The following is a 14,744-nucleotide window of genomic DNA, read 5'->3' as shown; positions in this document are numbered from 1 at the left end:
TCCTAATTGATGAATTGGAGTGACAACAACATTATCTGCATGCAGTATTCTATCTTGTGAAGGATTGGGCAAGTGCCCACACACCAATCCTGCGACCAAGGCCCCAAAGGAAATGTCCAGGCAGGCAGGATCTTCAGGTTGCCGACTGGCTACCCCACAACGGAACGCTTCACGCTGCCTGTACAGGTGCACCTGGAGATGCCCCTGAGATCCCCCCTCAGGCAGGATATCCCCTGCCTAAGGGGGACTCTGATGGGGACACCCGATGTATAGGGGAACTCTGATGAGGACACCTGATGTAAAGGGGGACACCTGATGTAAAGGGGTCTCTTATTGGGACACCTGTTGTAAAGGGGGACTCTGATTTGGACACCTGAAATATAGGGGAACTCTGATGGGGACACCTGATGTATAGCCCAGCTGGGGAGGAGTTGTCGTGTGGAAGAACTGAGGATGGAGTACTAGGCTGTCGGGGCCTCTGAGGGAGCTCCTCAGTCTGGGGGGGTGACCTTGGTCCTGGGATTTTGGGTGCAGGATGGATCCCTTCAAGAACTCATGAAGGATATATTCAGGAGGCACAGAGAGGAGTCACTGAGGACAGCAGGAGCTAGTACTGCCAGGCAAGTCTTCAGGAGGGAACCACTGGTTTGCAGCCAGGGGGGCTGGTGAGTGACATGTGCTATCAGGAGGACTTGAGAGGCATGCCAGAGAGGACTGAGAGGAAACAGTCAGAGCTGGGTGTGGAGCCAGTTTGGAGGATTGCAATGACATAGCCAGTGAAGTCAGGCAGCTGCAGCCAGGAGGGCTGGCAGGGCCTGAAGCTGGCTTACTGGGAGCAGTAGTCCACCTATACGACAGCTAGCACCAGAGACTTCCTATTCCATTTCTGCTACATTAAAGGAGCCCGCGGTCCCTGCCTGCAAAAGGCGGTTACTAAGGCCTGGCTGAGCCAAAGTCAGGCCTAAACATGTGCTAGCTGTGCCTGGAGTTAAGTGATGTGCTGGAGAGAGAGAAAGAGAGAGAGAGAGTAACAGTCTGCAAGCAAGTGATGTGCTGGAGGAGACTGGAGTAACTAACTGTATATAGTTGTCCTAACCGATTTCTGTGCAATCAGTAAATTGTTTGTTCCACTGGGCATCCCATAAATTCCTCTACACATCCAAGTTCTATTTCCTTAATAAAAACAACAAAACAAACATATGGACTGTTCATTGTCTCCAAGGTGATTGGGAAGTGAATTCCGGGCTGGGGAGGGTGACAGGTGGGCCACAACATTCAGCAGCCCCTACGGGGGTAACATTACGTAAAGTATGTAACGTACATAATGCAGGGGTCAGGACTGGTTAACTTACATAGCGCAGGGGTCTTGGGTGGATATAATGTACATAGTGTAGGGATTTGGGGTACGTAACGTACATAGGTCAGGGGTCGGGGGTTGGGTAAAGTACATAGTACTTAGTGCAGTGGTCTGGCATGGGTAATTTATAAGGTGCAGGGGTCCAGTGGGTAATGTATAGAGTGTGTGGATCAGGTGTACATAGCATACATAGTGTAGGAGTCAGAATTATATACAGCCCAGCGCACAGCATCCCCTTTTATTCTTTTCACCCCCACGCTCTTATACAGAGCACAGCAGTACCATATATGTAGACTTATCTATGTATAACCCCTAGCTGTATTGCTAGAGTGCTAGGATTTTTGTTTGTTAGTGTAGGGAAATTCAGGCTTGGCTGGCAGCGGACTGTATGTACAGTAGTTGTGTCTCTGAAGAGTTCTACTGCTTTAATCAAGTGGGCATCCCATAATATCCCTATCCAAGTTTATTCCCCTCAATAAAACATAAAAACAAAGCACTGGACTGTTCTTCTGAGTCAAGTGTGCTGTAAAGACGAGGTGTGCCTGGCTATGCAGAGTGGGGGATCCCTTTCTATTTGTGGCTTCTTAGGGGATGTGCTACATCGAAAAAAAAACTTTGATAATGTAAACATAAAGAACTGGTCCACACTCACTGATTTGTCCAGGCTTACTGATTGGTTGCTAGAGGTTACTGCACATTCTTACTGCTTACGGATTAGTTGCTAGAGGTTACTGCACATCATTACTGCTCACTGATTCGTTGCTAGAGGTTACTCTACATCATTAAACAAATCAACATATATATAAACAGCGCTTGCAAGAAAGATTAAACTAAACAACTTGATATGAGTGCAGATACATTAAGTGTCCAAAAATATTATTACAGTATACACTCGCAGTGACAAACCATCAAAAACATCAATGCATGAAGGATGAATATAGCAATGCTCAAAGTGCTAAGTGCTCCAACTTGCTAGAGGTTACTGCACATCATGACTGCTCACTGATTGGTTGCTAGAGGTTACTCTACATCATTATCACTCACCCATTGGTTGCTAGAGGTCACTGCACATCCTTACCGCTCACCCATTGGTTGCTAGAGGTTATTGCACATCATTACCGCTCACTGATTACTTGCGACTCATAGTGTCCTCCTCTGCAAGCTGTTCTGGTTCTACTGCTGCTTTACTAATCTCCCTCTGCTTTTGACAGGAGAAGGGTGAGGGAGAAAAATCCACACACACAGCCCACTCTGTGTGTCTTTGATCTCCCTGCTGCTGGCCGGAGAAGGGAGGGCAAGCAGGCAAACATAGAGAGCCGCTCTGCCTCATTCCCTGTCACAGCCGTTCCAGTCCTACCGGTCCTGGCAGAGGGGGAAGCGAGATGAGTGGGCTCCAGCACATGCAGTCCACAGCTGTGCATCTCCCACAGTCTGTCACACTATGGCTGTTGTATTAACCCAGCTGGGAGAGCAGGGGTGGGTCAGGGGTGGTAACCAGGAATGCTATTTGTGGGCAGTGTGGGCTCAAGAGGCAGATGCTTTGGGCCCCACAACAATGACTGGGCCTGGGGCAGTTGCCCCTTTTTCCCTTTTTCTTTTTAAATACGGTCCTTGTAAGAAGCACTTATAATAATAGTGTGTTTAGTTCTTACCTCTGGCATTATTGTCAAACTGATGGATTTCCTTGCAGCTTCTGTACCTGTTGGTATTGTAGTTATAACATGTATTGATATTGTCAATATTTTGGTCGTCGTTCCAGCATGCCAAAACGTTAAGAATACTTTGCTTCTTCTGAAGAAGGGAGACGTTATCTGATGAAACACAATTTTTATAGATACATTTTTTTGTTATAGTATATTAGCTACCCTGTCATATTATACTATAACTGACTTTAAAATATACAGTAAGCATAGCAAATACTTGTACCTGGCATAACTGATAGCATAGGGTAATAGGAAGGTACATGCATCTTGGTATGGCAGCATCAAAAAAACAATCATGAATTATCTTCCTTCTTACTTACTTGATGAAAGCTGAAACTTGGTTGTGTACATTGTTCTTAATGTTGAAAGAAAATCTGTACTGCAAGAAATATGTTAGCTGCTGCTGACTTTGAAAATGCTAGTTGCCTGGCTGAAAATGGCCTCAATATTTTTTTTTTTTTAGTTATTGAACCAGAATGTGGCAAATGAATTCACAAACAGGTCAGAATTTCAGAGTCAGAAATATTCTTGTTAACAAATCAGTAAGGCAACTTTCATTTTAAGAAGGAGAGGTCAGCAATCACACCTTCTTTTATTCTTAAGTAGTTCTAAAGTGTACATTTTTTTTTTCTTTAATGTATTGCATTCTCTACATTAAGGTAAAAAAAGCCCACTCCCCCCTCATCCCTAAACACTTGCCTGGATCCAGGGCGGGTACGGGGGGTGGGGGTGAAACAGACGGGTGCCCTGTGCGGTACAATTTGCTGGAGGAACTGGAGGGGGCGCAGGTGAAGTGCCGGAAGTGTACTTCACAACTGTGTGTCACTATACACAGTAGACAGAGCATGTTTACCTGTAAAACTGCCTGTAAGATGTGCCAAGTATACTCCTGCACCCGGCACAAGCCCTTCACCTCCCTTCTTTGTCAGCCATGTCCTCCTCCGCTCTGCTGTGTGCTCCTCCTCTGCCCCTACTTGTCCCCCCGCAGCCGGCTAACCTCCTCTCCTCTCCTGCCGGCTGCTGTGGGGGGGTCAGAATGGAGAGAGGAGGAAAGGGCCGGTAAATATGTAATTTACCGGCTGCGGCTCCTTCCTTTTCTGAATTGGAGACAGTGAGCGATCACTCCTGTCATGGCTAAGACACATCAAAATATCATATTTTTCATTTAGACTTTAACTGAGTCATCGCTCCAGGAGAGCACTTCCCCTCCCAACAGAAATGGCTGATTAAGTTATACTATCCATTGAAGAGCTAAAGTAAAGAGACAAAACCTATGTCTGAAGCCGAGTAAACATGAACAATAGTGCCGTCTGACAGCTGAAACCAGTTCTGTGTGTTTCAGGCCCAATTTACAAAACCTTTAATTAAAGGAATAGCTTGGGAAAATATCCCCATTGTTTCAAAGGATGGGCTCACCTTTGAGTAAGAGCCCCATGTTGACTCTACTTCCCCTCAGACAATGGATGAGACACAAAGTTAATGTTACACCAAATGACACACAGGCACACATCTCTGAACAGTCAATAATCAATATGTGCCTAAAATGTCTGACAGAAAGGTTTGGACATTTAAAACCTGTATACATGCAATGTGATAAATATATGTGATCGTAAGTAACTCAAATGCTATATTGGACTCTAGGTCACAGATACGACCATAATTTTAATATCCACTGACTCCATGAGTAATCTGCCATAAGATAGAAATATAAATTTTGAGATAGAACAAATGAAAAACTGTGTTTAGATACCATCATTGTTGTAAAGACATAGAAACCATGACCGCATCTACATGAAAATACCCATATAACATGTGTTGTCCCAAGACAAATAGGTTTTCATAGGATATGCAGGAGTCATGCATTTATCCATATAAACATCTATTGTGTGTGATATTAATCAATCAAATTTATACTAAATGTATTAAATTTGTACCAATTGCTGGGGTCCCTGAACAATATAGACATATATTTATAAACCCAAATATATAGATGAATACCCATTATAAAAGAAAACATATTTTTTCTTTTAATAAATAGTTTAGAACACATTTTCTGTCCTCAGACACACCTAGTGGCTGTAGATGATATTACCTGAATTCACCAGGTAAATCATTAGAATTCTCCAACCAATTTATGATAATTTTATGAGCTTATTGTTCCAGATGGTATAAAGGATGTGAGGGCCTTAGAGAGAGGAAGATAGACCCACACGCTGGATACACCCTCTAGACCAGAGATATGCAATTAGCGTTGATCGTTCACTGAATTGCGAACATTATGGGCCGTTCACGCCAAATTCGTGGCATCGCAGTGCATTGCTGGGTGATGATTGGCCAAGCATGCACTGTGACCCGCATGCTTGGCCAATCACAGCGCCGTCGGTAGAAAGAGCTGTAATTGGCCAAAGCCAGGGTGGCTTTGGCCAATTATGGCTCAGGGGGTTTAGAACACGCCCCACACTATATAAGGCCACCTGCACGGCAGCCCTGTGTAGTGTGTTCCAGCGTGCTGAGTGATAGAGAGAGAGACAGTGTCATTTCATTTGAGTTAGCTAGATTAGGCAGGACAGTCAGTGAGTTAGCTGCACTTACAGTGTATTGTGTATATATATGCATCCCAGGTGTTGCATATATTTATATATATACACTGTATTCAGTTTAGCTAGATCCATTCCTGTTATCTTCCTACTGACAGGCAGGCTTGTCTTGTTACAGTATTTACAGCTACCTGAAGAAAATTGCTGGTGTTCTTTTGATCCTATTAGTACCACAGTCAGGCAGCTAGACTATTTACAGTTAGTGTAGTGCGTCCTCCTCACAGTGTTCAGTTAAAGCTACAAGTTAGTTTAGTGTGACCTCTGCACAGTGTTCAGCTAAAACTACAAGTTAGTGTAGTGCACAGTGTTCAGCTAAAGCTACAAGTTAGGGTAGTGCGTCCTCATCACAGTGTTCAGCTAAAACTACAAGTTAGTGTAGTGTGACCTCTGCACAGTGTTCAGCTAAAGCTACAAGTTAGTGTAGTGCGTCCTCCTCACAGTGTTCAGCTAAAACTACAATTTAGTGTAGTGAGACCTCTGCACAGTGTTCAGCTAAAGCTACAAGTTAGTTTAGTGCGTCCTGCTCACAGTGTTCAGCTAAAACTACAAGTTAGTGTAGTGCGACCTCTGCACAGTGTTCAGCTAAAGTTACAAGTTAGTGTAATGAGACCTCTGCACAGTGTTCAGCTAAAGCTACAAGTTAGTGTAGTGCGTCCTGCTCACAGTGTTCAGCTAAAACTACAAGTTAGTGTAGTGCGACCTCTGCACAGTGTTCAGCTAAAGCTACAAGTTAGTGTAGTGCTTCCTCCTCACAGTGTTCAGCTAAAACTACAAGTTAGTGTAGTGAGACCTCTGCACAGTGTTCAGCTAAAGCTACAAGTTAGTGTAGTGCGTCCTCCTCACAGTGTTCAGCTAAAGCTACAAGTTAGTTTAGTGTGACCTCTGCACAGTGTTCAGCTAAAGCTACAAGTTAGGGTAGTGCGTCCTCCTCACAGTGTTCAGCTAAAGCTACAAGTTGGTGTAGTGTGTCCTCCTCACAGTGTTCAGCGAAAACTACAAGTTAGTGTAGTGCGACCTCTGCACAGTGTTCAGCTAAAGCTACAAGTTAATGTAGTGCATCCTCCTCTAAAGCTACAAGTTAGGGTAGTGCGTCCTCCTCACAGTGTTCAGCTAAAGCTACAAGTTGGTGTAGTGTGTACTCCTCACAGTGTTAAGCGAAAACTACAAGTTAGTGTAGTGCGACCTCTGCACAGTGTTCAGCTAAAGCTACAAGTTAGTGTAGTGCGTCCTCCTCACAGTGTTCAGCTAAAACTACAAGTTAGTGTAGTGAGACCTCTGCACAGTGTTCAGCTAAAGCTACAAGTTAGTGTAGTGCGTCCTCCTCACAGTGTTCAGCTAAAGCTACAAGTTAGTTTAGTGTGACCTCTGCACAGTGTTCAGCTAAAGCTACGAGTTAGGGTAGTGCGTCCTCCTCACAGTGTTCAGCTAAAACTACAAGTTAGTGTAGTGCGACCTCTGCACAGTGTTCAGCTAAAGCTACAAGTTAGTGTAGTGCGTCCTCCTCACAGTGTTCAGCTAAAACTACAAGTTAGTGTAGTGAGACCTCTGCACAGTGTTCAGCTAAAGCTACAAGTTAGTGTAGTGCGTCCTGCTCACAGTGTTCAGCTAAAACTACAAGTTAGTGTAGTGCGACCTCTGCACAGTGTTCAGCTAAAGTTATAAGTTAGTGTAGTGAGACCTCTGCACAGTGTTCAGCTAAAGCTACAAGTTAGTGAAGTGCATCCTGCTCACAGTGTTCAGCTAAAACTACAAGTTAGTGTAGTGCGACCTCTGCACAGTGTTCAGCTAAAGCTACAAGTTAGTGTAGTGCGTCCTCCTCACAGTGTTCAGCTAAAACTACAAGTTAGTGTAGTGAGACCTCTGCACAATGTTCAGCTAAAGCTACAAGTTAGTGTAGTGCGTCCTCCTCACAGTGTTCAGCTAAAGCTACAAGTTAGTTTAGTGTGACCTCTGCACAGTGTTCAGCTAAAGCTACAAGTTAGGGAAGTGCGTCCTCCTCAAAGTGTTCAGCTAAAGCTACAAGTTGGTGTAGTGTGTCCTCCTCACAGTGTTCAGCGAAAACTACAAGTTAGTGTAGTGCGACCTCTGCACAGTGTTCAGCTAAAGCTACAAGTTAGTGTAGTGCGTCCTCCTCTAAAGCTACAAGTTAGGGTAGTGCGTCCTCCTCACAGTGTTCAGCTAAAGCTACAAGTTGGTGTAGTGTGTCCTCCTCACAGTGTTCAGCGAAAACTACAAGATAGTGTAGTGCGACCTCTGCACAGTGTTCAGCTAAAGCTACAAGTTAGTGTATTGCGTCCTCCTCACAGTGTTCAGCTAAAACTACAAGTTAGTGTAGTGAGACCTCTGCACAGTGTTCAGCTAAAGCTACAAGTTAGTGTAGTGCGTCCTCCTCACAGTGTTCAGCTAAAGCTATAAGTTAGTTTAGTGTGACCTCTGCACAGTGTTCAGCTAAAGCTACAAGTTAGGGTAGTGCGTCCTCCTCACGGTGTTCAGCTAAAACTACAAGTTAGTGTAGTGCGACCTCTGCACAGTGTTCAGCTAAAGCTACAAGTTAATGTAGTGCGTCCTCCTCACAGTGTTCAGCTAAAACTACAAGTTAGTGTAGTGAGACCTCTGCACAGTGTTCAGCTAAAGCTACAAGTTAGTGTAGTACGTCCTGCTCACAGTGTTCAGCTAAAACTACAAGTTAGTGTAGTGCGACCTCTGCACAGTGTTCAGCTAAAGTTACAAGTTAGTGTAGTGAGACCTCTGCACAGTGTTCAGCTAAAGCTACAAGTTAGTGAAGTTCGTCCTGCTCACAGTGTTCAGCTAAAACTACAAGTTAGTGTAGTGCGACCTCTGCACAGTGTTCAGCTAAAGCTACAAGTTAGTGTAGTGCGTCCTCCTCACAGTGTTCAGCTAAAACTACAAGTTAGTGTAGTGAGACCTCTGCACAGTGTTCAGCTAAAGCTACAAGTTAGTGTAGTGAGACCTCTGCACAATGTTCAGCTAAAGCTACAAGTTAGTGTAGTGCGTCCTCCTCACAGTGTTCAGCTAAAGCTACAAGTTAGTTTAGTGTGACCTCTGCACAGTGTTCAGCTAAAGCTACAAGTTAGGGAAGTGCGTCCTCCTCACAGTGTTCAGCTAAAGCTACAAGTTGGTGTAGTGTGTCCTCCTCACAGTGTTCAGCGAAAACTACAAGTTAGTGTAGTGCGACCTCTGCACAGTGTTCAGCTAAAGCTACAAGTTAGTGTAGTGCGTCCTCCTCTAAAGCTACAAGTTAGGGTAGTGCGTCCTCCTCACAGTGTTCAGCTAAAGCTACAAGTTGGTGTAGTGTGTCCTCCTCACAGTGTTCAGCGAAAACTACAAGATAGTGTAGTGCGACCTCTGCACAGTGTTCAGCTAAAGCTACAAGTTAGTGTATTGCGTCCTCCTCACAGTGTTCAGCTAAAACTACAAGTTAGTGTAGTGAGACCTCTGCACAGTGTTCAGCTAAAGCTACAAGTTAGTGTAGTGCGTCCTCCTCACAGTGTTCAGCTAAAGCTATAAGTTAGTTTAGTGTGACCTCTGCACAGTGTTCAGCTAAAGCTACAAGTTAGGGTAGTGCGTCCTCCTCACGGTGTTCAGCTAAAACTACAAGTTAGTGTAGTGCGACCTCTGCACAGTGTTCAGCTAAAGCTACAAGTTAATGTAGTGCGTCCTCCTCACAGTGTTCAGCTAAAACTACAAGTTAGTGTAGTGAGACCTCTGCACAGTGTTCAGCTAAAGCTACAAGTTAGTGTAGTACGTCCTGCTCACAGTGTTCAGCTAAAACTACAAGTTAGTGTAGTGCGACCTCTGCACAGTGTTCAGCTAAAGTTACAAGTTAGTGTAGTGAGACCTCTGCACAGTGTTCAGCTAAAGCTACAAGTTAGTGAAGTTCGTCCTGCTCACAGTGTTCAGCTAAAACTACAAGTTAGTGTAGTGCGACCTCTGCACAGTGTTCAGCTAAAGCTACAAGTTAGTGTAGTGCGTCCTCCTCACAGTGTTCAGCTAAAACTACAAGTTAGTGTAGTGAGACCTCTGCACAGAGTTCAGCTAAAGCTACAAGTTAGTGTAATGCGTCCTCCTCACAGTGTTCAGCTAAAATTACAAGTTAGTGTAGTGAGACCTCTGCACAGTGTTCAGCTAAAGCTACAAGTTAGGGAAGTGCGTCCTCCTCACAGTGTTCAGCTAAAGCTACAAGTTGGTGTAGTGTGTCCTCCTCACAGTGTTCAGCGAAAACTACAAGTTAGTGTAGTGCGACCTCTGCACAGTGTTAAGCTAAAGCTACAAGTTAGTGAAGTGCATCCTGCTCACAGTGTTCAGCTAAAACTACAAGTTAGTGTAGTGCGACCTCTGCACAGTGTTCAGCTAAAGCTACAAGTTAGTGTAGTGCGTCCTCCTCACAGTGTTCAGCTAAAACTACAAGTTAGTGTAGTGAGACCTCTGCACAATGTTCAGCTAAAGCTACAAGTTAGTGTAGTGCGTCCTCCTCACAGTGTTCAGCTAAAGCTACAAGTTAGTTTAGTGTGACCTCTGCACAGTGTTCAGCTAAAGCTACAAGTTAGGGAAGTGCGTCCTCCTCACAGTGTTCAGCTAAAGCTACAAGTTGGTGTAGTGTGTCCTCCTCACAGTGTTCAGCGAAAACTACAAGTTAGTGTAGTGCGACCTCTGCACAGTGTTCAGCTAAAGCTACAAGTTAGTGTAGTGTGTCCTCCTCTAAAGCTACAAGTTAGGGTAGTGCGTCCTCCTCACAGTGTTCAGCTAAAGCTACAAGTTGGTGTAGTGTGTCCTCCTCACAGTGTTCAGCGAAAACTACAAGATAGTGTAGTGCGACCTCTGCACAGTGTTCAGCTAAAGCTACAAGTTAGTGTATTGCGTCCTCCTCACAGTGTTCAGCTAAAACTACAAGTTAGTGTAGTGAGACCTCTGCACAGTGTTCAGCTAAAGCTACAAGTTAGTGTAGTGCGTCCTCCTCACAGTGTTCAGCTAAAGCTATAAGTTAGTTTAGTGTGACCTCTGCACAGTGTTCAGCTAAAGCTACAAGTTAGGGTAGTGCGTCCTCCTCACGGTGTTCAGCTAAAACTACAAGTTAGTGTAGTGCGACCTCTGCACAGTGTTCAGCTAAAGCTACAAGTTAATGTAGTGCGTCCTCCTCACAGTGTTCAGCTAAAACTACAAGTTAGTGTAGTGAGACCTCTGCACAGTGTTCAGCTAAAGCTACAAGTTAGTGTAGTATGTCCTGCTCATAGTGTTCAGCTAAAACTACAAGTTAGTGTAGTGCGACCTCTGCACAGTGTTCAGCTAAAGTTACAAGTTAGTGTAGTGAGACCTCTGCACAGTGTTCAGCTAAAGCTACAAGTTAGTGAAGTTCGTCCTGCTCACAGTGTTCAGCTAAAACTACAAGTTAGTGTAGTGCGACCTCTGCACAGTGTTCAGCTAAAGCTACAAGTTAGTGTAGTGCGTCCTCCTCACAGTGTTCAGCTAAAACTACAAGTTAGTGTAGTGAGACCTCTGCACAGTGTTCAGCTAAAGCTACAAGTTCGTGTAGTGCGTCCTCCTCACAGTGTTCAGCTAAAACTACAAGTTAGTGTAGTGAGACCTCTGCACAGTGTTCAGCTAAAGCTACAAGTTAGTGTAGTGCGTCCTCCTCACAGTGTTCAGCTAAAGCTACAAGTTAGTTTAGTGTGACCTCTGCACAGTGTTCAGCTAAAGCTACAAGTTAGGGTAGTGTGTCCTCCTCACAGTGTTCAGCTAAAGCTACAAGTTGGTGTAGTGTGTCCTCCTCGCAGTGTTCAGAGAAAACTACAAGTTAGTGTAGTGCGACCTCTGCACAGTGTTCAGCTAAAGCTACAAGTTAGTGTAGTGTGTCCTCCTCTAAAGCTACAAGTTAGGGTAGTGCGTCCTCCTCACAGTGTTCAGTTAAAGCTACAAGTTGGTGTAGTGTGTCCTCCTCACGGTGTTCAGTGAAAACTACAAGTTGGTGTAGTGTGACCTCTGCACAGTGTTCAGCTAAAGCTACAAGTTAGTGTAGTGCGTCCTCCTCACAGTGTTCAGCTAAAACTACAAATTAGTGTAGTGAGACCTCTGCACAGTGTTTAGCTAAAGCTACAAGTTAGTGTAGTGCGTCCTCCTCACAGTGTTCAGCTAAAGCTACAAGTTAGTTTAGTGTGACCTCTGCACAGTGTTCAGCTAAAGCTACAAGTTAGGGTAGTGCATCCTCCTCACAGTGTTCAGCTAAAACTACAAGTTAGTGTAGTGCGTCCTCCTTACAGTGTTCAGCTAAAGCTACAAGTTAGTTTAGTGCGACCTCTGCACAGTGTTCAGCTAAAGTTACAAGTTGGGGTAGTGCGTCCTCCTCACAATGTTCAGCTAAAACTACAAGTTAGTGTAGTGCGACATCTGCACAGTGTTCAGCTAAAGCTACAAGTTAGTGTAGTGCGTCCTCCTTAGTGTAGTGAGACCTCTGCACAGTGTTCAGCTAAAGCTACAAGTTAGGGTAGTGCGTCCTCCTCACAGTGTTCAGCTAAAGCTACAAGTTGGTGTAGTGTGTCCTCCTCACAGTGTTCAGTGAAAACTACAAGTCAGTGTAGTGCGACCTCTGCACAGTGTTCAGCTAAAGCTACAAGTTAATGTAGTGCGTCCTCCTCTAAAGCTACAAGTTAGTGTAGTGCGACCTCTGCACAGTGTTCAGCTAAAGCTACAAGTTAGTGTAGTGCGTCCTCCTCACAGTGTTCAGCTAAAACTACAAGTTAGTGTAGTGAGACCTCTGCACAGGGTTCAGCTAAAGCTACAAGTTAGTGTAGTGCGTCCTCCTCACAGTGTTCAGCTAAAGCTACAAGTTAGTTTAGTGTGACCTCTGCACAGTGTTCAGCTAAAGCTACAAGTTAGGGTAGTGCGTCCTCCTCACAGTGTTCAGCTAAAACTACAAGTTAGTGTAGTGCGACCTCTGCACAGTGTTCAGCTAAAGCTACAAGTTAGTGTAGTGCGTCCTCCTCACAGTGTTCAGCTAAAACTACAAGTTAGTGTAGTGAGACCTCTGCACAGTGTTCAGCTAAAGCTACAAGTTAGTGTAGTGCATCCTGCTCACAGTGTTCAGCTAAAACTACAAGTTAGTGTAGTGCGACCTCTGCACAGTGTTCAGCTAAAGTTATAAGTTAGTGTAGTGAGACCTCTGCACAGTGTTCAGCTAAAGCTACAAGTTAGTGAAGTGCGTCCTCCTCACAGTGTTCAGCTAAAACTACAAGTTAGTGTAGTGCGACCTCTGCACAGTGTTCAGCTAAAGCTACAAGTTAGTGTAGTGCGTCCTCCTCACAGTGTTCAGCTAAAACTACAAGTTAGTGTAGTGAGACCTCTGCACAATGTTCAGCTAAAGCTACAAGTTAGTGTAGTGCGTCCTCCTCACAGTGTTCAGCTAAAGCTACAAGTTAGTTTAGTGTGACCTCTGCACAGTGTTCAGCTAAAGCTACAAGTTAGGGTAGTGCGTCCTCCTCACAGTGTTCAGCTAAAGCTACAAGTTTGTGTAGTGTGTCCTCCTCACAGTGTTCAGCGAAAACTACAAGTTAGTGTAGTGCGACCTCTGCACAGTGTTCAGCTAAAGCTACAAGTTAGTGTAGTGCGTCCTCCTCTAAAGCTACAAGTTAGGGTAGTGCGTCCTCCTCACAGTGTTCAGCTAAAGCTACAAGTTGGTGTAGTGTGTCCTCCTCACAGTGTTCAGCTAAAACTACAAGTTAGTGTAGTGAGACCTCTGCACAGTGTTCAGCTAAAGCTACAAGTTAGTGTAGTATGTCCTGCTCACAGTGTTCAGCTAAAACTACAAGTTAGTGTAGTGCGACCTCTGCACAGTGTTCAGCTAAAGTTACAAGTTAGTGTAGTGAGACCTCTGCACAGTGTTCAGCTAAAGCTACAAGTTAGTGAAGTTATTCCTGCTCACAGTGTTCAGCTAAAACTACAAGTTAGTGTAGTGCGACCTCTGCACAGTGTTCAGCTAAAGCTACAAGTTAGTGTAGTGCGTCCTCCTCACAGTGTTCAGCTAAAACTACAAGTTAGTGTAGTGAGACCTCTGCACAGTGTTCAGCTAAAGCTACAAGTTAATGTAGTGCGTCCTCCTCACAGTGTTCAGCTAAAACTACAAGTTAGTGTAGTGAGACCTCTGCACAGTGTTCAGCTAAAGCTACAAGTTAGGGTAGTGCGTCCTCCTCACAGTGTTCAGCTAAAACTACAAGTTAGTGTAGTGCGACCTCTGCACAGTGTTCAGCTAAAGCTACAAGTTAATGTAGTGCGTCCTCCTCACAGTGTTCGGCTAAAACTACAAGTTAGTGTAGTGAGACCTCTGCACAGTGTTCAGCTAAAGCTACAAGTTAGTGTAGTACGTCCTGCTCACAGTGTTCAGCTAAAACTACAAGTTAGTGTAGTGCGACCTCTGCACAGTGTTCAGCTAAAGTTACAAGTTAGTGTAGTGAGACCTCTGCACAGTGTTCAGCTAAAGCTACAAGTTAGTGAAGTTATTCCTGCTCACAGTGTTCAGCTAAAACTACAAGTTAGTGTAGTGAGACCTCTGCACAGTGTTCAGCTAAAGCTACAAGTTAGTGTAGTGCGTCCTCCTCACAGTGTTCAGCTAAAACTACAAGTTAGTGTAGTGCGACCTCTGCACAGTGTTCAGCTAAAGCTACAAGTTAGTGTAGTGCGTCCTCCTCTAAAGCTACAAGTTAGGGTAGTGCGTCCTCTGCACAGTGTTCAGCTAAAGCTACAAGTTAGTGTAGTGCGTCCTCCTCTAAAGCTACAAGTTAGTGTAGTGCGTCCTCCTCACAGTGTTCAGCAAAAGCTATAAGTTAGTTTAGTGTGACCTCTGCACAGTGTTCAGCTAAAGCTACAAGTTAGGGTAGTGCGTCCTCCTCACAGTGTTCAGCTAAAACTACAAGTTAGTGTAGTGCGACCTCTGCACAGTGTTCAGCTAAAGCTACAAGTTAATGTAGTGCGTCCTCCTCACAGTGTTCAGCTAAAACTACAAGTTAGTGTAGTGAGACCTCTGCACAGTGTTCAGCTAAAGCTACAAGTTAGTGTAGTACGTCCTGCTCACAGTGTTCA

At 44.6% G+C, this 14,744-nt stretch overlaps 1 protein-coding gene across 8 annotated transcripts in view; it reads right to left on the bottom strand.

Annotated features, from left to right (window-relative positions):
• LOC141147786 (intelectin-1-like) overlaps positions 1–14,744 on the bottom strand; it is a 175,154-nt gene that overhangs the window by 73,068 nt on the left and 87,342 nt on the right. For all 8 annotated transcript variants that reach the window (XM_073634965.1, XM_073634964.1, XM_073634962.1 and 5 more), the window contains exon 3: positions 3,010–3,168. In XM_073634965.1, the coding sequence (XP_073491066.1) occupies positions 3,010–3,168 (159 nt within the window). The remainder of the gene's footprint in view (positions 1–3,009; positions 3,169–14,744) is intronic.

This window comes from Aquarana catesbeiana, linkage group LG06, assembly GCF_042186555.1.
Source record: "Aquarana catesbeiana isolate 2022-GZ linkage group LG06, ASM4218655v1, whole genome shotgun sequence".
NCBI classification, from domain to species: Eukaryota; Metazoa; Chordata; class Amphibia; order Anura; family Ranidae; genus Aquarana; species Aquarana catesbeiana.
This window is presented reverse-complemented; position numbering and strand designations above follow the sequence as displayed.